At 34.6% G+C, this 26,767-nt stretch overlaps 2 protein-coding genes across 2 annotated transcripts in view; one reads left to right on the top strand and one right to left on the bottom strand.

The window, feature by feature from the left end:
• Positions 1–201: 201 nt before the first annotated feature.
• Positions 202–21,824, bottom strand: LOC134838844 (IQ and ubiquitin-like domain-containing protein). Its single transcript, XM_063854128.1, has 13 exons — positions 20,957–21,824; positions 18,900–18,983; positions 18,330–18,611; positions 17,100–17,261; positions 16,322–16,506; positions 14,363–14,573; positions 13,613–13,788; positions 8,010–8,180; positions 3,814–3,990; positions 3,212–3,320; positions 2,362–2,501; positions 1,098–1,283; positions 202–479 (listed from the first exon to the last, which is right to left on the bottom strand). The coding sequence occupies exons 1-13, from the start codon at positions 21,660–21,662 to the stop codon at positions 294–296; spliced, it is 2,775 nt and encodes a 924-aa protein (XP_063710198.1). The 5' UTR covers positions 21,663–21,824; the 3' UTR covers positions 202–293.
• The window catches only part of LOC134838845 (uncharacterized), an 80,317-nt gene continuing 73,949 nt past the window's right edge, over positions 20,400–26,767 (top strand). Inside the window, exon 1 of the mRNA XM_063854132.1 lies at positions 20,400–20,570. The gene's annotated coding sequence lies outside the window, so the exon portion shown is untranslated. The remainder of the gene's footprint in view (positions 20,571–26,767) is intronic.

Genomic DNA, 26,767 nt, shown 5'->3' with positions numbered 1-26,767 from the left:
ATTTTCCATAGGATTCAAACTGAAAAATCTGTCGCCCTGAAAAATGTGGCTAAAACTTGAGTCAACGACTGGAAGGAGTAGCTCATTTTTATTCAAACAATATGAAGTTATGCGGCAGAATAGTGGTTGCCGCTGTCGCGCGAACGTTTTGCGAGCTTGCCAACAGAGGACAGAATACTTTCTGATATTTAGAGTCAAAACTTGAGAACAGATAGATTATTTTCTCTGAATTTATATTTAAAAACTGATGCATTTTTATATAAATTTCAATAAACTGTTTTTTCTTCAAATCTTCAACTCGCCACGAATAGTTCAGTTAATTCTTTCCTTCGTTCCGCCTGGTCGCTCGCGAGGACTCGTTTGTCTCTTTTCGGTTCAACCGGCCGAACTTTCTCGGCCATCCCACTTAGCCGAGAGAAGTAGTTGCGAGCCAGGCTGTGTTTCTGTCTGATTCGGTTCAAAAACACATCTCGATAGGCCTGAAACACACCAACAGCTTATAAAAAGACAACTTTTTTTGTTTGCTATAGTTGGTAAAGTTAAGATTATTTAATCTTCGATTTCATATCTCTTAGTATAGACCTGGACTCTTTAAGTTCCCAGCAGAGAATTCTGAATTCTCTAAGATTGCCCTGGATTGTCTAAGTTTCCGACAAGAATTCCATAACTTTCCTTTAGCTAGGTACCACCCCATTATCCAGATCTACTCAACAATCCCCCCCCCCGTCTCTTTAGTAAAGGGGAGCGATTGTTACGTAGATTAAGCTAGTCGAATCAGCTTGCAGAAAAGTTCGAATTTTAAATACAACGCTCTAAAGCTAGCTTACTGCTTTCATTTAAAAAGTGTGGCGGCAATTTGTTAGTAGATATCATACGAGTGGCTTTTGGGATCTACCTAACAATCTCCACCCCTATCAAGGAAGGGGGCAGATTCTTAAGTAAATTGAAGTGTCGAGTGTTCGACCAATCAGAAGGCAGCAAAATTAGAATTCTCAATAGAAAGCTCAGTGCTAATTTACTGAATTTATTTATAAGGGTGGACATTCTCAAGTAGGGGGGGGGGGGGGATTGTTCAGTAGATTCCCCATTGTCCTTACCTGTTCGAGGTTCTCGATGCGTTCGTGTGCTTGTGCCTCTTCTTTGGTGAGTAGAATACAGTTCCATGGACTCCACTCGGTGTACTTGTTCCACCGCACTAACACCAGGTCATAGAGGTCATCCCACTGGCTCAGGGCACTCTGGCCTCCCCAGATGTTCTCCACCAGGTACTGCAGGTCCTGCTCCTACAACGTCAGAAATTTTTTTTAAAATTTTCCCGCGACCGAAAATGGTGAACAACAAGGAGACAGGTCTGATCTAGACAGGGACCTTATTAAAAAAGGCATTATGGCAGGTAACGAAGTGAGCGAATTAATCGGTAAACGAATACCTGATTCACTACTTGCTTGCCCTCAAACGAATGTAAGACTATTCGCAGGATTAAATATTGATTCGAAATTCGGCTAATTTTTTTTCGTCTAATTGAGCGCCTTTGCTTCTGATAGGTTTAAGTTATTGTCTCTCAAAAAATCCTATCAACTTCACTGTCTGGATCAGACCTGTCTCTCTGTCATTCACCACAAAATCTTCAGTGGCACCGAAATTACATAACGAGGCTTTTGATTGATTGATCAAAGTCGCAACAATCAGTCGCGAAAAAAACCGCAATATAGCTCTCATCGATCGCGCAGTCCCGAAAATTGGATGACTCTTTTTTCAACGTCTAGAAATTTGTATCATCAAATAATAATAACCCCCTCCCCTCCTCACCACCAGACACTGGTTGTTTCACTTCGTGGTTCAAAACGGGTTTTTTCTGTTATACAGCCCGAATTATCAAACTGTTAATTGATCTTCTGTTTCCGTAGAAAAGCCTGAGATTTTTTTTTCGCTGCTTTTAATTTCAACCAATCAGATTCTAGCGTCAAGATGAAATTTTTAAAATGACAAACAGAAGACTTTTTGGGCCGTGTAACAGAAAAGACTCTTCAAAACTTGCTGGAGCAAAAATGCAGAAAAGAGTAAAACTGCAGAAAAAAGTAAAATTTCAGAAAAAAAAGTAAAATTGCAGAAAAGAGTAAAATTGCAGAAAAAAAGTAAAATTGCAGAAAAGAGTAAAATTGCAGAAAAGAGTAAAATTGCAGAAAAGAGTAAAAATTCAGAAAAAAAGTAAAAGTAAAATTGCAGAAAAGAGTAAAATTGCAGAAAAGAGTAAAATTGCAAAAAAAAGTAAAATTGCAGAAAAAAGTAAAACTACAGAAAAAAGATCAAAATTGAAGAAAGAAAAAAATTGATGTTGTAAAAGCTGGATAAGTTTGATACCTGGAGAAGCAGTGCAATTCTGGAGCCATCTGCGACCTTCTCCTCGTTGAGTCGGAGTTGTCTGAGCATGTAGACGTAGTGACTGTAGTCCTGTCTAGTGCGAGCATCATTGTCGATCTTGCGACAGCTGCGACACTTGCCTTAAGACAAAAAAAATAACTCCATTATAAGTTGAAAAACTTCTGCTGTCCGTTTTTTATGTTCACTTCACAAACTTCATAAAAACCTTCGAAGATATAATATTTTATGGGATCCCAAAACTCGGTAAGTGATGATAAAAAATCATCGCGAACTGCAAAACTTTTAAAACATCTATTTTTTGTGCAATTTTTGATAATTTTTGGGCGCCTTATCTTTTTAATGACCAACAACATAATTTGAAAAACTTTCCGCTAATGAAAACCCTATTTAAACAAAACCGAACAACCAAATCTTAAGAAAATCAGTCCGTTTGTTTAAACGACGCTGTTTAACCGAAATTGTTTGGACACTCGTGTAATCCTTCTGTGTTAGCTTCCTCATTAGCTTCAAAACATTGGATAGGCGCACAATTTTGAGTCGGTATGTTCCTGGATTCCAGAGACAAGTATTCAAACATGTTTAAACTTTGTCGGAACAATCAAAGGCTCTTTTTCTTATAACCCCCCCCCCCCCCCCCCACCTCACAAGAGCTTTAATATATTAGCGTAACGAGTGGTTTCACGAGGTTAAGTATGAAGACCAAATATGTTTTTTGTGGCCTTATTAGTCTGTATGTAAATTTTCATAACAATCGGACAAGAGCGTCCTTGTTGTGGAATCCACTTACTATTCACAAAATGCACAGTTTGGCCTCGTAATGAAGACTTACCTGGGGATGCACTGTTGGAGGAGAGGGGGAATTCGGTGCTGGGCAGGTAGAGGCCGCAACTGGGGCAGTGATACACCCCCTTCCTCAGGGTGGAGGGGTCCTGCGGAACCTGCAGAAACACCAAGGAATTAAAATAAATGGAGACTTTTCTCTTTGTATCCCTCAAAAATTTATAGCTTTGGCCGGTAATATAAAAATGTATGTGGGGCGGTGGTGGGGTTATAATTATCTTATAACTATAGGTTGGGGAGGTTCTTGGGTTGAGGGCTTCTTGGGAAGGGGGGCGGGGGCTACAAAGGGGAAGAGCCTAAAGAGGTCTTATCTTGACCGTGGATCAGGACTAGGAAGTAGTCACATCATTCAACTAAAAAAAAATCAATGCCACATTTTGATCTGAGTAAGAATTTTTAACACCTTATTCTTTGCTAGGAAGTTCATTTATAATCAGAGGCCAATTTTAGACAAATGAACAACTTTCTGGAAAGATTTTTGCACCTAAGTATTGATATTTTCTACAACTGGGAGAACTGAATGGGGGGAGGGGGAAGGGGGAGGTGGGATGGGGGTTGTTGGTGAAAGAAGGTCAGGAGCACAGCAATTACCTTTATAAGTCTGGCCGCTTCTGGGTTGAATGCGGGGGTCTTGCAGTACTGGAGAAAGAGAGTCGAGATTCGCTTGCGGAGTCCCTCCAAGTTGTCCTCCTTCACACCTCGCATCAGCAGGTCTGCCTCCCGGTCGATCAGTTCGACTATTTCTTGGGATAACTTGCAGTCGTGTTCCTGGAATCGACGCAATCTTTTCAAGTTACTCATATCTGCAATTTTAGAAACTTTTGTTTATATTCTCATTGTCCTATAAGTGCTTTTATGTGTTGTGAAAAAGAAAAAAATCGAGCTTAACAGAGCTTTTTCGAAGAAAAATAATAGACATTAGCTTATGCTATTTTAAAATGTCACAAATTAAGTCTCGCAAATTGAATAAAAATCTTGCAAGAATCTGGCAAGAGAAAAGCCAGAACATCTTTTTTCCTGCAAGATTTGTTGCAGGGTAATCATCCAAGATCAATATCCTTGAAAAAATTGAATGAATATCCTTGAAAAAAAAAATTGTAGAAAAGATTGAAGCATGAAAAAATTGTAGAAAAAAGTTCGAGTTTTATTTCAAGTTCACTGAGGCAAAGGACATATGAAATTAAAAACTGTTCTAATTTTATTCTAATTATTTAATACTTAGGTATGATGTTAATGTACACAAGTTTATCTCGTTTCACTAATTAGCAAGCATGAAATGAAATATTTTCCTTAATTTATGTACACATTAGTTAGCAAGATAGATGTGAAAAGTGAAATTTGATCTAAGAGCTAATATTTTTTTTATAATTAATGGGTTGTAATCACGTGAAATCAAGGAAAAAGGCGGGTTTCGATTGCGGTGTAAATTTCTTTCTGAAATAAAGGCCTTATTTGTCTGGCATGTTTGTTTATTAGTATTCAACAATTAGTAGGGTCTAGGTTTTTCACGATGGATGATACGGATTTTCAGAAAAATGCAGCCGTTTTTTAATTTTTTTGGACGACTATTTGGTTTCCTGATTTTCATTCAGCAACTGTTCAAATTTAATGTTTGCCGAAAAATTTTTTTCGTGCTTGTAAAATCTGATTTATTTTAACATTATGTTTTGAAGGATTTGCTCAGAAATGAGTATGTTTCAGCACTGATCAGAAGTATTTTGATCATATGACCAGAAGAAAGGTTTTTTGATTTGAACCTTTGAGTCGTAGAGCAAGAGTGTTCGGTTGCTGTGCTTAGAGTCTGATTTTTTTAAACAACAGTAATCACAGCAAAAAAATTAATCAAAAAAGATTCTTTTTTTGTTTTTTTTTGTTTGAATTCACCTTTTTTTTTTAAAACGAGGTAGATTGAATTTCAGTATCAAAATAATGATAAAACTGACAGATTTGATTTATAGCAAAAAATTAAATTACTAAATAGAAGAAAGACAAAATTAATAGCACAATTACACGTCTACACGAAATTCCAGAACCGTAGTTTTTTGACATTATGATAAGACATTTTTCGATATGTTTTTTCTTCTCGTCCTCACAGGAGCCAAATAACGGCTAACAGTTCTATTTACTTCTATTGTATATTATAGTATACTATACAATAGGGTGGTGTATAAACCAGCCGAAGTATCAACCACCCGAAAATACGTAAATGTTATAAAAGTTAGTTACAAACTAACTAACAATTAAAAATCAAGCAAGTTTCATTCAAATGGCGCAACGTTCGGCTGTTTTTTACCTTCCTTAAGATAATTTCAAGATTGTCCCCTCTTTAACCCCACGTTATTTAACCCCTAGTTTTTATATCCCCTACTTTATAACCCCGTAACAAGATAACCCCACAGCAATTTAACACCCCTTTTCAAATTAAGTCCTTTTTATATTTACAGGAGTGTTCCAATCAGGTGTACTAATTGAGGACTGAAAAACGGGTCCTAATTCACTTGATGCATCTAGCATCTCAGAAATAATTAAATTTCGGTTAGTAAGAGAAATAATCCCTCATTCACGATAAAATACATGGTGCTAATTGAAAGCAACTCAAGAAGTTTAAGAAACGTACATAAAATCATACTGCTTTGCACTTGAACAATTGTTTTAACATTCTCTGCGCTAAACTGTTTGAAGCGTCCTTCCATTTTACTTTATCCTTCGAAGACAAACGAATATTAGTTGTATCAGGCCACGAGTTTTATCTTAAACGTAAGAACAAAACCACTACTAACTGGAACTGCTCAAAATACCAGAATCATAAATTCAGAGCAACTACGGTTGGTGATAATTTTGTTCAAACGAGGGTTAAGCAAAATCCCGAAATATCAACGGCAAACCTGATGCTTGTCTAGTTTTGAAAAATATCAAGGACTTGAGCGAGAGCAAGACTCCGACCGTCGCAGTCGCCACAGCAATTCAGCCAATAACAGTTGATCTTGTCACTCAATTAGCCTCACCAACTAATGAAAGTTTAGTTCGAATTGCACAATACATGCAAGCAACGATAACAGGTTTTAACAGTCTCCCCAGCAACAAAAAATTTCAAATACATGAACTATTTAAGAACTTTGATAGATTTGACAGGGGATAAATTCATCACGAAAAGATTATTTTATTCGGCGACCCAGACAAGGTACACGCGCTCGGAAAGTCAAAATTTGGGTTGGCTGATAGAACTTTCAAAATTACCTCTAAATTGTTTAATCAACTCTACTCTATGTATGTTAGTCTTTCAGGAACACACCCTGCTTGCATATATGCCTTCTTACCAAAAAAACGGAAAAAACATACCATCGTTTCTTAGAAGCCCTAAAAACTTAACCCCTGACAGTAAACCTGAAAAAATTTTGTTGGTTCTCATGCAGGCCGCTCTTCGAGCGTTTCGAAAAAAGCTTCCCAGAGTCCAAGCTATCTGGATGTTTTCATCTTGCGGAACTAAATGAGAAAAATTGCGGAACTCGGATTTAAAAAGGAGTAAGACATAAACCACGAGCTTGCCTCAGCACTTAAAATGTTACCCTCACTGGCTTTCAAAAAAAAGATGAAATAGTTAATTCGTACAAAAAAATAGTCGAGCAAATCAAGTAGCATGCGAACGCACCATAAAAGAATCGGAAAAAATTGCGGCAAAAATTGACGAAATCTGCCTGTATTTGGATCTAATTACATAAAAAGTCCAGTCCCGAACCAAGGAGTCTTATCCTTTCTTCACTATGGAACGAAAGAGATGCGGCAACATCCGGTTTGTTTGGCAAGTACAAAAAATGCTGTGGAGGGTTGGTGTTATGGCATAAAGTCATATTTTAAGGTTCACACTCTAGAGTTTGGAAAGTAATCACAAGCTTTCGAAAAGACGCTTCCCCTCAAAAACTTAATTTCTTTAACGCTTCAATCGAGCACCAATATACAAAAAAAAGAAAAAGTATCGAGTCCTACACAGAAAAATGCAGAATATTAAGCAGGTTTACAAAGAGAAAACTGAATTGCATTTCTTTCGCGCTATGGCGAACTTAAACTAAACATTTGTTCATTAGTTATTTGTTTATAACTTAAAATTAAAATGTTGTTTAACATTTTTTTGAGAAAAGACGTCTACTTGCAGCCTCCCGGAGACGTACAAAAATGCATTGTCTTGAAGTGCATTTGAAAAATGCTGTCTTTAGCATTTTAATCCGGGAACAATCGCTCCTTCGATGGGACGCTAGCTTGGGTCTAGGGGCTGGCAAACCCTTCACACATTGGATTGTAAGTCGACAGTTCAAGAAAAAATTGACAAATGTTAGATGGTTCAAAAAATTAGTAAAGTTTTACTTTAAATAGATTGCCATTTGAAAAAAACTTAGATTAGATCAATCAAAGTTTTGGTCACAACCAGTTTTCATTCCATAATTCCTATAAAATCAGCCAAATACATTAATATTAGTAGGAATATTTTCAAAATCAAGTTCAATTTTGCAGAAATCTTATCCTTTTTGGTTATAATTTGAATATTGCCGATCGGATTGGTTTTCAAATTCATATCAAAATCATAATAAAGTATCATATTATCCTAAAAAGATAATCATAATGATGAAAAAATACTGCATTAAAAAACTAAAATAGTTATTTGGGCGCATCTTAACCGTTTGTTTGTTTTGAAAAGATAATCATAATAAAATATCATGTTATCCTATAAAAATAATTTAAAAATGATGAAAAAATACTGCCTTAAAAATACTAAAATAACTATTTTGGCGCACCTTAACCGTGTGTTTGAGAGTGAGTAGAATGTCCAGTCTCTCGTCCTGAGTGAGATACTTCATGTTGATGCTGTTGTAGATGTCCTTCAGCTGCAGTGCACGCAAAGTGTAGGGCGTGTCCATCTCCGTCATCTTACCATCTGCACCCCTCCACTTTTTTGGCGCCGACGCCTGAACAAAAAAACTACACGTGATGGTCATATGATCAAAACAGACAGGAACATAAAGACGCCTGTGAATAAAAATTATTCGAGATCGTCACGTGATCAAAGCATACAAACATAGTCTGTTCTCATGCGCGAAAAACGAATGCGCAAAAATTTTTCATTTTTTGCTTACTTTCTTTAAATTTATGAAAATTGATTTATGCTTGGCTGACAAAACACAATTAAATTGATTCGTGATGGTCATGTGATCAAAAAATATAGAAAAACACAATCAAAAACAATCATAATTGAATAATATCTCTAAATTGAAAATCAAAAATAGAAAAATTATTCAACCTTAACACTTTTTGTCGTCAAAATTACAACAACAAAAAAGGTTTTCGGCAAAATTTTGATTACTCTCAAATAAATTCTTAAGTTAAGGTGGTTTAAGTTTCTTTGACAAAATTTTATGTGACGAGCCAAATATTTGAGACCATGTCTTGCAATAAGCCATGGCATAGTTAATGCCAAATTAATGGCAATTTAGGTAAGTTTGAACGCATCAACTATTTCATTTTTTTTAGTTTACGACAGTTTTTGGTTTTCCTTACGTCCTTTTCTGTCTCATAAATGCTAAACATTCTCTTATCTTTCATCTTGATCAAGGACACCCTTCAGCATTTCAAACAATAACTACAATTATAAAATTATAACTAAGCTTTTGGACGTTTTCTAATGCTTTTGAAGTAATTCTGACAACTGGGATTGTAAAATGGCATTAAAACTCAAACAGAATTGCATTAAATTCACAAGGAGCAGGACAAACTAATGGTTGTTTTTTTTTCTCAAAAACATCCATTTTTGTATGTTTTTAGGCGACAAAGTCAAAAACCTTCTTCGAATAACAAAAATTGTAGATTAAGTCAAATTTTAAACCTTTTGCACATTTTTATGGAAAAAATACTTTTATGGAAAATGTTGCTAAACTGCTCAAGAGATCCATTTTAGAATAATTTGCTCAGCATTTAGCTCAACGGTTTTAGTATAAACTTAAGCTGAGTTTCATTTTTATTTTTGGAATATGCTTTAATTTACAAACTGTTGCATTATAACCCGTACGTAGTAAATAGTCTGATTCCAATCGGAAATAATCTTTTTCAGATCCAAATTTCATGTCTGAAATGTGTGGTGAAATTTTAAAATAAATCTTGGATACTTTAGGAATGGGCTGTTTCAGACCTAGTCTCAGATCTGAAAATTTCTTTCTCTTGTTTATTTCAGATCTGAAAAATCAATGGTTCCGACACAATTTTTGCTATTCTTGATACTTTTTAGCTGATAGCTTCTGCTAGCCACTAGCACTTACTCAACAATGCCTCCAATGGAAAACTGCCAATTTTTTCCTCAAGCATGAAATATACATTCCAAACGCAAAATAAGCGCGTGAAAATATAAAATTGATTTTTTTTATCACAGTTGAACAAGAAGTTCAGTTCAAAAAAAGCTCTTTGTGAAACTATTCGGAAGTTTTTTTCTACCACTGCTTAATCTAAATATAATTGTGTATTGCAGAAAAATAAAAAAAAATCAGTTTTTTGCTCGAAGTGCATAGATTATAATTTAACAAAAAGTTTCTCAGATCTAATTTCAGGTCTGAAATTTTGTTTTTCAAGATTATTTCAGATCTAAAAGACTATATTTTTTATCATGATTTAAAAAAAGAGTTACAGATCTGAGAATCAACTTAGCTAAGAAACAAAGAATTTCAGACCTTGCACAGAAAATTCCCTGAGCAGGGGAAATTTGATGAAATGGGCACAGGAAGTTTGAATTATATCAGTTTGGACTAGAAAATAGGTAAAATTTTCCAGGTTTGGAGTTTTCGGGTGGGATAATCTATATCAACTTTTTATTGTTCCAACTTTCAAAAAATGAGCATTACATATGCCTGGGGTTACCTTTTATTGACCGATTTCACAAATATTGCGAATGGGTTTGATTCGAAAATCTTTGGTTTGCCAAGAGAGTATGCTAGCACTAGGTACAACAGCGAATGGCTGTGCTGCTCGAAAATACATTAAAAGTTTCAATGCCCAAATTGTTGATGCGTGGCAAATTAGCCGTACTTTTCGTGCCATTCAAGACACGATAAGGTGCTTATGAGAAAAAAAATTGTGGGAACCGAAGGCCAAGTGCGACATTCGGGATTTCAACGAACCGTCCAGTGCAACAAAATCAGAGAGTTATTGCCGGGAGAGTACGGAATCAGAGGCTTGATGCCCAGAGACTCAAAAAACTTTAACGATATTTTAGCTGCTATAATATCCTGAACGTATTGATTTCCATACAATTTTATTTTAGTATTTGAAAGCAAGAGCAGTTACAGTCGAGTAAAAAGTCAAACCATCTCAAATAGAATTAGTGTATAACTGTCACTAAGTAAATCTAATTGTGGTTTTCTAGCCAGGTTTTTAATAGTAATCACGTTGTCTGAAGACCCGAGACCAAGCTATGTGGGGTTATATTCTTGTTCGTTACAAGGAAATCTAATCAAAAGTCGTTGGGCTGATGGCCTAAAAATGGTAACATAAAGTTAGTCCTTAAACAGACCAGAAAAGGAACCGGCTAGGTCAAGACAGTCAAAAACGAGTAGGATTGAGGTAACTGACGTCAGCCAGTCGTCAATAGGGACTTTTTCTACGCTCCGTCACTGTGTTTGGTCAAATTTTACACTTATAATTGTTCCCAAGTGAATAGAGGCAAGCTTATTGGTCTTATTATTTAGTTACACAATTCAAATGTCAAAAATTGAAACTTGATTTAATCAGCCTAAAAAATGTAAATTGTCAATGTTCAAACACCAAAAACTATCTGGCGAATTTAACAGCAGTCAGAGCTTTTAGGGTTTTGCCCTGATAAGAGCACTCTTGTTTTAAAATAGGTCTAGCTTCAGAGACAAAATGGTTTCAAAACAGGGTTAAAAAGCAACTATATCTTAATTATTTTGTTGGACTTTAATGACCAAAAAAAAATTTTCCTACTCATAAAAATTTACTGTGAATCCAGTTTTCGAGAAATTGAAGAAGTAGTATGAAAAGCTGGCTCTAGATTGAATCCTTTCAGAAGTCTCCTTAGAAGACTCCTTACTTGAATTTTAGAACTCATGATATAGATAAAGATTATGCAAGTTTTATCATTAAGTTTGTATTCTCGTTTCAAAAGAATTGACAAAAATCATAAAACTACCACCCGATATATTTTTTAGTTGTTTCAGAGCTAGTTTTTAGAGCTGGTTTGCATTATCGAGTTTGCATTCTCGTTTCAAAAATCATTTTGTCCATAAAATCTTAGGATATTTCTTTTGTTAACAAGAGCGTTTCACAAGAATCTGATCATTAATCTTAAAAATTATAAGAGCCGGGTTACTTCGCAGCCTACTAATTTCTTCATGGTTAAAAGTCTGTAGACTTTGCATTTTTAGAAGTTTAAGTAGACTTAACGAAACACATATGCTCGAAGTGTTTTTGCTCTTCAGACGAATTTGATTCTTCTAAGAAGCATTCCACCAAAGTCTTAAGTACTAACTGGAAAGCAGCAATGCTTTGAACTCAAAGTTTGTTTTACTAAATCATCTTCGATCTTTTTTGGTCATTTTGGGTTAATAAATCTGCGCAATACTACCAGTTAACTGCTAGCTCAGAGGTATCCGTTCATTCAGCTTAGATGTCATTCCAAACGGTAGATAAAATAATATTCGATGTGCCAAAACACAAATATTTTGACTTAAAAATATTTTTTATGCATTACAATGTGTGTGTGGGAGAAACATCTCAGAAAAAAATGTATGAAAAACTAACCCGCGCTCAGTAAAAAATGAAAATAAACGATTATGCTTCAAATATAATTGTACTTTTACCAATTGTTTTTAAAAATTTTTAGCGCTATTTTTAGAGTATTATGATTCATTATAATGATATGACGGAATTATAATATAATTTATAGAGACTTTCAATAAAAATCTATTATAATCTAATTTTTTCTCTTTTTACTGAGTGCGGGAATGCTTTTGTTCCGATTCATTTTTAAATAAATTTGAGAAGATTTCTGCAGAAATCTTAAAGCGCTTTCAAAATGTTTAAAGCTGAGTGCCACGGAATATTTGTGCGCGGGGTGGTTTTTTTTCTGTGCTCGGGGAGTTTTTTGTGCTCAGTGAGTTTTTGACAAAATAATTTTCAATCAACCGAAAGATATTGACGTCCTGAGCTCAAACTTGAGAAGATAATTTACCTGTGATATTTTAAAATAAAATTATGAGGGTTTAAAAATTGCCATTTTGGCCCATTAGGGACAATTAACGCGCGATATAATTCGCGGTATTAACGCGTAAAAGGAGATTCAATCCCTCATAAAATTTTTCCAATTTGGTTAAAACAGGCTAGTTATCTTTAATAGTTTTTACGCTACTAGGAGCAGTATCTATCTTTTTGTAACTTATATGGCGTGTGGGGCGATGATTAAAAAAACTCAAAAGTTTTTTTTTTCTTTTTTTTTCGAATTATTTTTTCACGATTTTTTTTATGTGAACACTTCTTCATAGACCTTAAACGACAGCCGAAACATCAGTGCTTTGCCCTGAAACGAGCGGTCTTACTTTTTTTCATTGCTGCATAGAAATATATAAGAATATGAATGCGTTGATTAATGAACTTGTTTTGTGATGAAAGTTTATAAAAATCGAAAATTGAAAGTCAGTCATTTGACACGGACCAGACGACGCCCCCAGAAGCACACTCAAATGAATGAATATGGTTGATCAAGTTAATTCAGTTGATTGGTAAAAAAAATTATAGCTAAATAATTTGATCAGTCTGCGTGAACAAACAGTATCAAAAAGCAGAGCGTCAGTCCAATTCTATTTGCCATTTAATGATATGGGCGGATTTGGCAAGGGACAGAAACAACCCGCCACCCTTCACAAATGCAACTATTTCGTTGCTTTTTGATTAAGTTTACGGCATCAAGTTGGAATAATTCAATTGTCAAAGGTTAGCTTAATTTAGACAAAAAAGTAACTACAATTCCAAACGGAGCTCGAAAAATTGGCCAGCTGAAAACTTCAAGATAGATAATTTTGATTTTATATCATCAGCAAAACTTTCGTATGCCGTGCATTGCAAATTGAGTTTATTAAAATTTAAGCAAATTTGCAAACTTATTACGCAATTTATGCAAATATATTTAAATTATAAATACAAATTTTATATTTTATTATAGCTCAAAGCTTTATGACCTAAAACGTATTTCACTATTTTATGGCTACAAAAAAGCCCGTTATCAAAATCAAATTCAAATTTGTGTATAAGTGTATGTCTTGAGAAAGAGAGGGAAGGTATTTGGATGGGGGGGGGGGAGGGGGGAGGGAGGGTTAAGAAACATGTTGTAAGAAATGTTGACCTTTTCTAGGAATGTCATGATAGATTTCTCCTTGTTGACTTTGTCGGAGTCGTTTTTGTGTCGGTTGATGGCTGCTATCAGCTGTGTTTCCTGTTCCAGCAACATACTCAGAGCAGCCTTCTTCTGGGCACCTGTCAGATTGGCCTCGATCTCATTTGTCTCCTCGATACGCCATTCTGAAATTATGATCAACTGACATGATTAAACTTAACCAGGGGTGTGTTTATATGGTGATGGGGGTGGTGTTTATGGGGAGGACGCGAAGGCCCTGTCTGTTTTTTGTTTAAGAAACTTGGGAAAATAAAATTTTCAATGTGTTTTCAGAGAGCTCGGAAAATCAATTGGATCAACCTTCAAAAAAAGTCTGCGAAATATTAGAACAATTTTTGAAATCTGCTCTATCGAAAAAATTCTAGACCCGCTGCCCCGAAACCTATTGCTACAATTATAACCTGTTGAGAAAATTTTTTTCACGAGGAGCTCAAAAGCGCAAGAAAACAGTTTCAAAAACTGCTCCCAAATATTTGCACGCTTCGCCAATAAAATTTCTTTTAGGGATCAATTTAAGTTTTAGGAACCCAACTATCACAACACTTTTTACCATTATAGCTCTCTCAATGTAACCATTCCGCATCAAAATATAGCCCCCCTCTTAATACAAAAATACTATTGCTATGGACTATAATGGGATAGTGCCCATTTACTAGGGAAGGGGGGGGGGGGGTTAAAGTATTTTGGGAAGCAACTCACTCTCTAGTGCGTGGAAAAGTAGATCGAAGTCTTCTTTCGACTTGGGGTTCATGCGTCTGTCGAACTCTTTCTTAATCCTGTCCTCTTTCTCCTTCTGCTTCCTTAACTCCTCCTCCCTCTCCCACTCTAGTCTGGTGTCCCTGTCCTCTCTCAACCCCTCCACCAGGTTCCTCGAGGCCCACCGGCGGAAGTAAGACTGGATCACCACCGTCTGCAGAAAAAAGAAAGAAAACTAAACTCATTTTTTAATCATTGAAAAATCAAATTAAATTTAAAATACTGGCATAATTATAAAGATGCTGCAATCTAACCCAGTGAAAAGTTTTTTTGTTCAACAAGAATAAATGTTTTAGGGAAGTTGAAGTTATGAAATATATCAATGTGAACAAGTTAACAGATTTGAAAACTTTTTCAACGCAAATCGCCGTATGAATGCTTCAGGCAAATTAAATTTGTATATTTCAACAAGCCTGTTTTTTGATCGCTTTTAAAAAGTTAGGAAAAGATGCCATAATTTCCAGTCATTAGCCAATCATTTGCGGAGTTTTGTGTTTTGATGATTTTTTAATGTCCTTGGATTTCAAGTTTTTTCTCCGCAATCACACCTTTGCTAAATTAGTGCATATTATCAAATAGGCAACATATTTGGACTTTTTCCGAATTCGACAATCAATCAACTTAATCGACTATAGATCCTAGAATCTGTATTGAGTTTTTATCATGAGCATTTATTGAATTTTCTAAAACGGCAGATTTTTGAGAATTTTTGAAGAATTTTTCGACATTTTTCTTAGTTGACCAAAAGTAATTTTGAAACTCAATTTTTGAAACCCGTGAAGCAAAGATTCAGCGAGTCAATTTAGGCAAAAAGTTTTTAGCGTATTGTTAAACTATGCTCATAAAAACGGTCCAATATAACAGTATATAGCTATTATTATAGCTATATTTAAATGATAACATAATAATAATTGTCAATAACCCGCAACCAGTTTCAAGCGTTAATAATCGATCATTTTATGATTTTAGTACCACTCTTAATAAAATTGAAAAAAAAACTTATAACCAATTAATAATCGATTATAATATTTCTTTTTCAAATCCAATTATACTCAATTATAATACATATTAATCGATTATTGATCCTTCTATTTTCGATAAAGTTATAATTGATTGTAATCGATTATTTTAATCCCAGTTTCTAATTCATATGTTACACACTGAAAATCCATTATAATCGATTATATTCGATTATGATCACTTTTGTTGCCCATTTTGTATCAGACCTTGCATCCGATTTGCTAATTTTTTATGCTTTTCGTAGACGTTGGTTTATGTGAAAATTGAGAGAAGTATTTTAAACGCTTTCAAATTAATTCTAATTTATTTTTTTTTCTAATTTCTCCATTGAAGTAGGTTCATAATAGACATCTTAATTTTTTTGACCACCAAAAACTCAATACATTGCTTTAGCTTCATGATTTACTCAGAAGACTTGTTTTTCACACAACGCGGGAACCTTTCAACTAATACGAAAGGATCTCATCCAAACTTTTGTTTCGGGGTAAAACATTGTGTTCAGATGAACTAAAGTGAGACAAGACATCTCGTTTTTAGAAATTTTGTTATTGACAGAAAAGTTTTAAACCATGGGAAATAAATAAATTGTACTTTTGATGTTACGAAATCTGACAAAATAAGAGAAGATAATCGATTATAATCGATTATAATTGATCAAAAGAGTTTTTTGTATGAACTGTTATTAATTATAATCGATTCTATTAGATTATAATCTGTTGGAAAAAATCATGATTATAATCGATTAAAAATCCTTTAAACACCTAATTATGGTAATTAAAATAGAAAAAAGTTGTCAAAAACTATCATAATAATCCGTTATAATCGATTGCTTACGCCTAAACTTGGATGCGGGAACTATAATACATGCTATAATGCTCTCACCGCGTCTTTCCGCTTGCCCAGGAACTGATCGGCCGTCTCGTACCTGCCAGGGGTCATGAGTTTGTCGGTCTGGTTGGACACATACACGTCAACACCTGTCATCTGAGTGGAGGTGTGATAGTGAGTCTGCTGCAACTCCTGCTTCTCTTCAACTGTCTGAGTGTCCCGACAGAACCTCGTCTTTCCTGAGTAGGTAAATATATAAAAAATAGTTAAGATATTCTAACTAATCGTGTACATTTTATGAATATATAATAAAATGTTAAGATATTAACTAAAGATAGAGTGAGAGATTCGTTTTTAGTTTGATACAAAGTTAGTTGGCAAAATCAAATCAATTATCCATGAGTGTAGCTCCAAATTAAATTAACATCGAATAGGTTTCTCATCTTTTGTTAACACTTTAAAGAAAAAGTTTCATCGTTAAGTTTCATTACAATAAAAAAGTTTATATAGTGATTGTTTTAAGTTCAAAGTCAAATCTGAATTTTTGTTTTGTTATTGAAAACGACATGGTCCCGGATCTTTAGCACATTAGAGCAAAAAAGTTACCAAAACTTGATCTAACGTTAATCCCCATGATCAATAAATTTTTCATATATATATATTTTACCTGTTTACTCTTGAATATTTTTTGAATTATTGTACCATGATAAAGTTTTTTTTGTAACATGAGAAAAAGTTTCTCGAAAAGGTAGCTTGAAAAGTAGTTTGACAGATCCATAGAAATACAGCCATAGATAGATCAATAGAACAACGTAGCTGTAGGTTCACTTACCGTCCCAGGGTCTAAGTTTTGTGTTAGTCTGACAAGATGCATTGAGGAACTCCACTTCTAAATCCTTGTGTCTGTACCCTCCCAAGTAAGGCTTCTGAGATCCGAACCTCTCAATCTCCACGTTAATTGTCTTCATTTCACCTTCTATGTCCTTGACGGTAACTAAAACACGAATTAGTTATGATAATTTTACGACTCTCAAATCTTTCCTGCTACCTCGTATTATTATAAGACAGTTCAACTTTTTGAGATTTTTTGTACAGGGAAATAGTTAAAATTAGTTGGTTGTGAGCATCATCAAAAATGATTACGTCTCAAATGGCATAATTCCCAAATGGCATAAAAATGAAAAAATTCCCAAATGGCATAAATTTCATGCAACAGTTGCATTGAAAAAACGGAGAACAATTTTTTCGTGAACAATGTGAGAAAATTAGTCAAGTTGTCAATTCAAATGTTGATTGACATTTTATCTTGAAAAAGTTGAAGAATTTTTTTTATCAAAAGCAAGAAGCATAAGCTTGCGGTTATTAATAAGCTTCTAGTGGTCAATTTTTTTTCGACAAATTTGTTGCGTAAAATTTGTTTGGAAGCAATTAATTCCAAGTCTTGTTCACATGCTTTCGTTCCTGACAAAATGTTCGAATTAGAAATTGATAGAAAACGTTTAAACTACCATGAAAACTTGAAATTTATGCCATTTGGGAAAAAATTCCACTTTTATGCCATTTGGGAATTATGCCATTTGGGAAGTTACCATCAAAAATATTCAAAGCCAGTTTTTTGTTCAACAGAAAACTTACATTAAAACAGAGCCACATTGCGAGTAGTTGAAACTTTGCAGTTGGCTCAACTTGTTTCTTAAGAATGAACAAAAATGAGCCCAGAAAATATTGGCTCTTTTGCTCTCCCCCCCCCCCCCCCCCGCCTCACATAAGCATCGATTTCATGGTGTAAAGAGTTGTTATACAAGGTTGTTTATGAATACCAAATATGTTTCTCATAGCCTAATTAGTCTGCCTAATTTTTATGACAATCGGACAATGTGAGCAAAAGTGTTTTTTGTAAAATTTTGCAGGTGGGAGGGGGGAGAAGGAAAAAGAGCCTACAGTTTACAACATCAAACGTCATTTAAAATAGGATTCAAAGATCAAATTTCAGAAAAAAATCAAAGGGGGAACTTGAAAATAATTCAAAAGAGTTGCATGATAAATTAAGGTCTTAACTAACCATTAAGTACATCAGGCATTACATAATCACTCTTAGACTGCAACCGTTTTGTGACGAAATTAGAATTTGTCGAGTACAAATTAAGTTCAATAGTGCCAGCAGGAGTTGCACCCAGTTGTGCCAGGGTGATGTCGTCGTCCAGAATCTGGCCGCTGTATTGCAGTTCCAGGAACTCCTGCGGGATCTCCATGGCTCCTGATAGGAACTGTTTCAGGTCTCTCATGGGTTTGTCCACTGGAAACGCTGTTGTTGTTGTCTCGCTGGCAGCCAGAACTAGTTTCACTAAAAAAATGTTATTCAAGTATAAAATTATCAAGAAGGATTCCGCATAATTTCTCGTTAACCAAACTTAATCCTCAGTTTTTAAAAAAAAAAAATTCTTATTCACCCTTCGAAAAAATATTAAAATTAAGTTTAATTATCTTTTTGGAGCCCGATCTCTCGAAACTTCGTAGCGAAAAGAACTGTAACTTAGATCCCCCTTATCAATTGATATTGTCCCCTCCCCCCCTCGGAAGCGGTGCTTGCAGGGTGGGAGGCTTGAAGGCGACAAAAGTGAGTTGACCTCACCTGACACGTTGGCCTTGGAGAGTGGCGTCGTTCCAGACAGAGGAGCCCCCGAAGTCTCTTCAGACGTAATTGGAACATCAGTTTCTGAACAGAAAAAAAATCGGTTGCTTATCACATTTTTTAATAGACATTTTCATTCGGAGCTTATCACGTTTTTGTTGTGTTTGATTTGCTTAAATCAAGAACGAGACTTATTAGAGGTTTATCTGATTATCAGACAAAAATCTTTTTTCCACTCCCCACCCCCCACTTTTCAAATTTCCTGTTTTTAGAGTTGTTTTTACGTGTTTTTATGACTAGCCGCGTCAAATTACAATGAAACGTTTGAGGCACAAATCTGTTCACAATTGTTGTTTGTTCTTCATGCTAAGAATCCCTGCATTATGAAAACGTTAAAATAAACAATTTTTCAAAACTCAAATTGAAAGCTGGGAAAAAACCGAAAAAGTTAAACACTGGTGGGCAAAATTAAACACAAAATTAGGTTTTATTTTCTAAATCACCTAATTTCAAAAACGGGCTCTTTTCCAGTCCCCCCACCTTTCAAAATACCGAGTTTTATGTTTGTTTTACGTGTTATTACGGCTAAATGCGTGATGTTACGCTGTAAAGTATGAAGAGCAATACCTGTTCACAGTTGTTGATTTGTTCACCACGCCAAATTTCATTGCATTATGACAAGGTTAAATAAGCTTTTCAAAGTTGAATTTGAAAGGGGGGAACCGGAAAAGAGCCCAAAAACAATTTTGGATGATATTTACCTAAAATTTCAACTAATTTTTTATATCGTGTTTTTTTTTCTCCAAGTTATATGATCCATGTTATGGTATCAAGTCGACTACTGCTACAAGAGGCGTTATTTAATAATTTCCTTTGAATCAGTAAAAAACCGCTTAACGTTTTAAATCAATTTAACTTCCATTTGCCATCTGCATTGGTTTTTCTTCAAAAACAAATTTTTGGGCTCTTTTCCAGTTTCCCACCCCCCTCGTAAAATTACAAAACAAAGCTGTTCATAACTTGTTCACACGGCAATTTGCATGTTAGAAATATTGTAGAAATTTGTTCACCTGTTCACGCTGACACGTTTTATTGCAGTTTATAACATCAAAAGTTATTTTAAATAGACTTTCAGCTAATGGATTTCAGAAAAAATCAAAGGGGGGGGGGGAACTGGAAAAGAGCCAATTTTTGTAGTACCCAGAAAATAGGGTCAGCGGTGTGAGGGCAAACGTTTGTGGCTGATTCTAGGCAGAGTTGCTAGCTTCATTTGAATCTATTTTCTACTTCAAACAATTTGATGCCAATTTTGTTCTGAGGCACGTGATTCTGCTGGAACTCATTTTATTTATGTATAAAATCGTGAAAGAGATCTCAGATACTGTCTATGAAAGTAACATTACTTGATTGCAAGCCGTTACATGTTTATATTGGATCTGAAGTACCAGTTTTTACCATCTGCATTAATTTTTTCCAACGGCGTGAATTTGTAAGACACAGTCGAGCTTAGGAAAGTTATCACATTGAACAATTCAGTTTACTCGTTGAAAAAAATATAACATCAAATGATCACTTTTTAAATCCTTTTCTCCGAAAAATTTCCCTCGCAATAAAAATCTACTGTCTTGTGCAGATGGTGAAAACTGACTTTTTCACACCCGAAATAAACTGGTAAGTGGTTCAACGCCAAGCAGTTAAATTTCCTCAAAGGGTAGCCGAGATAATTTCCTCACGGTCGATGTAAAAATTTAGCTGAAATTATATGTAAAAACGTCCAAAACTGAAATTAAGTTAAAAAATTAGTTAAAAATGTCCAAAACTCTCCTTGAATTTCAGCAACTTAGTGAGTAAAAACCTAAATTTGCCTTTATTTTTCATCTGCTTGTGTAGTACAGCGCTCTTTCCCATTAAAACCCCCCAGTAAATATAGCATTCATAATGGTAAACCCACAAGGTAGGGGGGCTATACTTGTTTGTTACTAAGCTACGGGGGGAGTCTACTACCTCCGTCGCGGTTTTTTTAGAACAATTTTTTTGCCCGTTTAAAAACAGTGGACCTTGAGGCGTTTCCTGTGGCGTTGCTTCTGCATTTTGAGTTTCCGGACTTTCGTCTTGGTTTCGCCCTTCGGGCTTCTTAGGCTCTTCTGGAGTTCCGGGAACTTTTTCCTCTGCTTTTACTTCCTCTTGTCCAGTTTTTTCGTCGGCTAACTCCTCGCCTTCTTTATTCTCTGGAGTAACTTCGGCCGCTGCCGGTGTTCGGACAACCGAAAGGGACTCGGGTTCTTCGGTCGCAGCCGCTGTCGGCTCGGTTCCTTCGCCTCCTTGTTCAGCAGGCAAGGCATCATCACCCGCGATACTTTCCGTCCCTTCGCCATTAGGCTCTTCGGCTTTGACAGCTTCGTCGGCTTCTGTGCCTATCGGCTCCTTTGGAGTCTCGGCTGAAAGTTCGTCTTCGGGTAATTTTGGTGCATCCTCGGCAACTGTAATTGCCGGCGACTCAACTGAGTTGTCAATTACTTCCGCCGAGACTTCTGCTTCGGTGTTCTCGGCGCCGTTCGTTTGATCATCGGGCGGCGCTGCATTGCTAGCATCGGCAGCGGGTTCGTCGCCATTTTGTTCTTCGAGCTGTTTCTCGGCTAATGCCTCCTCGTTAGTTTCGTTATTCGGTTGATCTACTTCGGCGTTTTCTGGCTGAACATTTTCAGGTTCGTTTTCTTCTTCATTTTCAGCTGGGACGTTCGTTTCTTCAGCCGGGTCTCCCATGTTTTCAATGTCTAATCACTTCAAATCAAGATCAAATTCTTTTTCTGATGTGGTAATATCAATACACAAAATATAGACTGTTTTTACATAACGTGCATAGTATCACGCAAGCCAATTTTTGAGCGTGTTTTGAATGTTGTTTGAAAAAAATTACACGTGCGTTTTGCATTTTATCAGTTTTATCTTTTGGCTATTGTTATGAAAATTATGAGTATAAGAACCAGCAGAGAAAACCATTAAAATCTAAAATACTAAACATTTATTTTTTTAGCAAAAAACAGGTCTGTTTGGGTTAAACTGAGCACGGTTCTTAGCTATTTTCAGGTTCATGCCAAGCCCAAATTATATAAACTTCCCGTATTCTCGTACAAAGGAAATATCTGATTAATTTGACATCCCTTCAATTTTGTCATTTTAAAAAATCCTTTTTTTCCTGTCTACATTAGAAACATAAAAGTTGAAATTTTACAATGACAGGGAAAATGTAAAATTTCTGATTTTTTGAGTGTCATTTTTTTAGTGCTCCAAATTTTTATTACCCGGACTGATCGTATCAAGGTGTAATCCCTTAAACTTTTGAATAGGTTCTTTTACTTGTTTTGGGTATGCGTTGGAAAAAGAAAAAGCTCTTCCCCCCTTCCCCCCTTTTAGTTACAAGAATTTGCAGGTGGGGGAAACGAAAAAGAGCCAAAGACAACATTGAAAAAGCTTTTTAGCCCCGCTCCACATCAGCCAACAGCAAGTTATAGGTCATGCTTTCTGGTTTTCTTGGGCAATCAGTAAAACCAATTACTTTGCCTCTCCTCTTAATTTGGAAAAGCTTTGGAAGTGGGACAATCTACCGTGCTCAAATAACTTGCATCAATGAGCATCCTGAATTATTGTGTAACTTAATTCACAAAAATAATCGCCCATGAAATTTTTTGTCTGCTTTCAACTCAGGGTTTTATAGCCGAATACTCGATTTCTTTTTGATCTATAGAAATATTACCTCGAACGCTGAAATTGGTATCCTTAATTATATCAAGTACATGTATAAGTATTTCCTTACTATCATCAAATGTCGGAAAAAAGTACGCAAAATTTATATCTTCTTGCTCGCAATTTTTGGCTAGTCTGTTGTCTTATCTTTTTTTTCAGTTTTCGGCTCTTGTCCACAGCGTTCCAAGACTTTTTACATTTTATATTTTTATAACCATTTTATGTGTTATTATGGCTAAACAAGTGACGCTACGACGCAAGCTATGAAGAAAAAAATCTGTTCACAATAGTTTGCTCACCATGCCAATTTTTATACCATTTTGACTACTTTAGAATTGTTTTTCAAAAAATGAAAATGAAATAAAAGATGGGGGAGATGGAAAAATATTGTGTGATAATTCCCACGCAAACACTTTGCTTATCCAGGGTGCAACAATTCCCTATGATGATAATTTATAATTCAATCGCTATTTCAAGATCTCTTCATATTTTCAACAACATATTGCTGTGTCGTACAGTTTAATGAGCAAAATAATATTGCAGTGGATGCAAAGAAAGATCTAAGTCCAGCTACCTAAAGAAGTAACCCTTGGAAAGAATTTTTTGTTTTCGCACAATAACGTAAAATGCAAAACGAGCGCACCTAAAGTCGGTATTGCTCTCATTTTTTCAAAAAAATCCATCCTTAGTTTTATTTATCTAGTTGAAAACTTAACTGTTATGAAAAATAGCTTAATGGTTCTGCATATGTAATTTAAAAAAGCATAATCACACTAATTTCCTTTCTTAAAGCTTGCAATTTAGTACATCGAATTCTTCAGTGAGCAAATTAATGGTTCATTTCACATAACTGGTCAGCCTTACCATTGTCTTACGAGAAATGGTCATTACCTTGCCAAAAAACTCGCAATCTATTTTATAAATCTTGCTAGATTTTAATTTTAAAATCTTTATTTTTTTGAGAACTGAAGGTGGGGAGGATTTAGCTCTGGTTAGTTTTAATTTTTTCTACTTTTTTCGCCAAAAACTTACGTATCACAAAAAATTGTCGGAGGGGTTGAGTGAGATATTATTAAAAAGTCTTGCATTCAAGCTTACGTGTCTTACCCCCCATTACATTGATTATTGATTATTGTGAGAAAATAAAGATAAAAAACTGTGAAACAAATATAAAAACAACATAAATATTCTTTAAGCTAAATAAAATTTCGTTTTTTTTCTGTAACGAGTATTAGGCAAAATCATCACATAGGTTTAGTTCTGAATACACTGCATTGTGTTTGAAATTTAAAAAAAAGAAATGAATCATAATCCATAATAATTGAAAAAAAAATGTTTATATTTGGTTATAATAGTTTGAAATGGAAATTATCCATCAGAAAATGAATTATAATTCATTTTTATGAGATTATTTTTGATTGATTTTGAATTTTATAGAAAATGACAATGAAAATCAAATGTAACCCAATATTATCCTTGAAAATCCAGTACGGGGTTTGACTACGTTAGAATTATTTTTCAAAAAACAAAACTGAAAATGGGAGGGATAGAAAAGAGTCCAGTTTCTTTACCGCGACATCACTTTGCTTATCCAGGGTGCAACAACTCTAATGATGATTTATAATTCCCTCGGAATTTCAAGATTTACTCTTAAAATTGAAACAACACTGTGTCGTGCAGCTAAATGAACAAAATAACCATGTAGTGATTGCAAGGAAAGCTCTCAAACCAGCTACCTCATAATGTAGTAAATCTAAAAAAATGTATATATTTTTTCGCTCAATAAGTTAAGATGTTCAATCAGCGCACCTAAAGTCGGTATTGCTTTATTATTTTTTTGAAAATATGTCCTCATTCTTATTAACCTAGTTGAAAACCTAACTGTTATAAAATCAAGCAGAAAAATCCTGCGTATATAATTTTTAAAAAAGCACAATCCGCTAATTTTCTTTTTTCAAAATTTGCAATTTTTTACATTGAAGTGTTCAGTGAGCAAAAAAATGGTTAATTTCACATAAATGAACAGCCTTATCATTGTGTTTGCAAAAACTCTTGCATTCATAATAAAAGACCTACAATCCATTTTAAAATATTTGCTACATTTTCAAATCTATATTTTTGTACCGAAAACTTAAAGTAGGGAAGATTTTTCTTCTCGGGTTAGTTTTAGTTTTTTTCTACTTTTGTTCCAACAAAAAATCAGGATTCACAATAATTGTTGGAAGCGGTTGAGTGAAATTTTATATAAGAGTCTTGCATCCGTGATTAAAAAATTGCTACAAATCTCCGCCGTGCAGAGAAAATTTGTTTTGAAACTTTTCCTTTTCGGTCAATTTTGAGCAGAAACAGCTAATGTTCAGGCTTTTAACACACGAATAACACGTTGAAAGTTCGTTTTACTACAAGAATGGAGCTTTTTGAAGCTTTTTCGAAACCTTTTTAAACTTTTGGAAAAATTTGCAAAATTTCTGTTTGGTTTTTTTAATCTTTTTTTTTTCGATAAACAATGTTGTCGAAAATGCTTATTCTACTATTTTTTAATGTACTTTTGAGGTGACCTTACGTAGTGTCTCCTCTCTAAGCATGAATCAATTATAATAAATTATTTCTGCATAAAATATGCATTTCATAGAAATGCACAAAAAAAATTTTGTATTCGTTTTTTATGCGGGATTGCGTTTGTATGTTTTTGTTACCCAAGTTTTTATTTTTGTTCAATTTTTTTTGATAACAGCTTTAATTTTGAACAAACCTGGGCAATACTCAAATTTAATTATTGAAAAATCCAGGTTTACTCCCCCCTAAATCGATTTTTGGGGAGGGGGTGGGGGTGGAATTGTACGGTTGATCCAAAAATAATTCTGTTAACTTTAAATCTGTACTAAATTATTGAAAATAAGTTATGTAACAAGCAAAAATACTGAGAAACAAAATTTTGTCAAAAACGTTTTATCGGAAAATTACCGAGAAAAGTTCAATGCAAAAAAATTGGTGTCCATAGTTTTACCGAAAACTGAAAGTGGGGAGGATTTCTGTTCTCGATTTAGTTTCGGTTTTTTCTATTTTAAAAAAAATTCAAGAAATCTCCGCACTGTAGAGAAAAGTTGGTTAACGCTTTTTGATTTTTGGTCTAACTTCGATCAAATAAAGCAAGCGTTCAGGCTTATAACACGCAAATTTATTTTGAAGACGTTGAAAACTAAAATTACTACAAGAACCTTTTAACGCCTTACTGTGACCTCTCCAAGCGTGTATCAATTATGATAAATTATTTCTGTATAAAGTGTGCTTCAATTACGCGAGTTTTTATTTTAGTTCAATTTTGTTAGTAAGAAGGTTAAACTTGAACGAATCTAGGCTATACTCAAATATGGCTTATAAATTTTAAATATAGGTCCTTAAATTGATTTTGATCCAAATTAGTTCGATTATTTTGAAATCTGTACTACACTAATGAAAACAAGTTATTTTCCATGCAAAAACATTGAGAAAAAAAATTTGTCAAAAAAAATTCATCGAAAAAATATCAAAAAATGTTGGTAATCCAAGAAACAAAAGAGTTCAAAATTTTCAAAAATTGATTGAGATATGATTTTATATCACCAATTTTTTGGGGAAAGAAAAGTTTTATTGAAAAAATTTAAACTATTTTTTGCATTTTTTTTGCAAACGATACAATTTTAACCGACTGCTAGTCTTAATGATTTAGACTATCTTTTTAAGCTTTAGCGAGCACCGATACATTTGTCATCAATTTTCAACGAAGGTATTCATCGCATTATGCGCGAAACACATGTCAATGGAATCGAGAACTAATTCAAATCAGCAAAAAATCAATTATTATTATCGAGCTTGAATTACCTAAATCTAGTAAAAATTACTGTTATTTGAACTTATTTGCACGAATGCACGCCTGGTATTATAAAAGGAGGGGGTACAAGAATTCACAAAGTGGCGTAGCTCTATCCTGGGACAGACTTATTGTTGTTTGTTTTGACCTTTTTGCTTTTTTTGCACCAGTCTCTCAAATGATGCATAAAATGAAGCGGCGCTATAAATTACTCTCTAAGTGGAGAAAATGCCACAAATTGCACTCTAAATAGAAAAAATGCTCTCATAGAATC

This window comes from Symsagittifera roscoffensis, chromosome 2 (assembly GCF_963678635.1).
Source record: "Symsagittifera roscoffensis chromosome 2, txSymRosc1.1, whole genome shotgun sequence".
In the NCBI taxonomy this organism is placed as follows: Eukaryota; Metazoa; Xenacoelomorpha; order Acoela; family Convolutidae; genus Symsagittifera; species Symsagittifera roscoffensis.
This window is presented reverse-complemented; position numbering and strand designations above follow the sequence as displayed.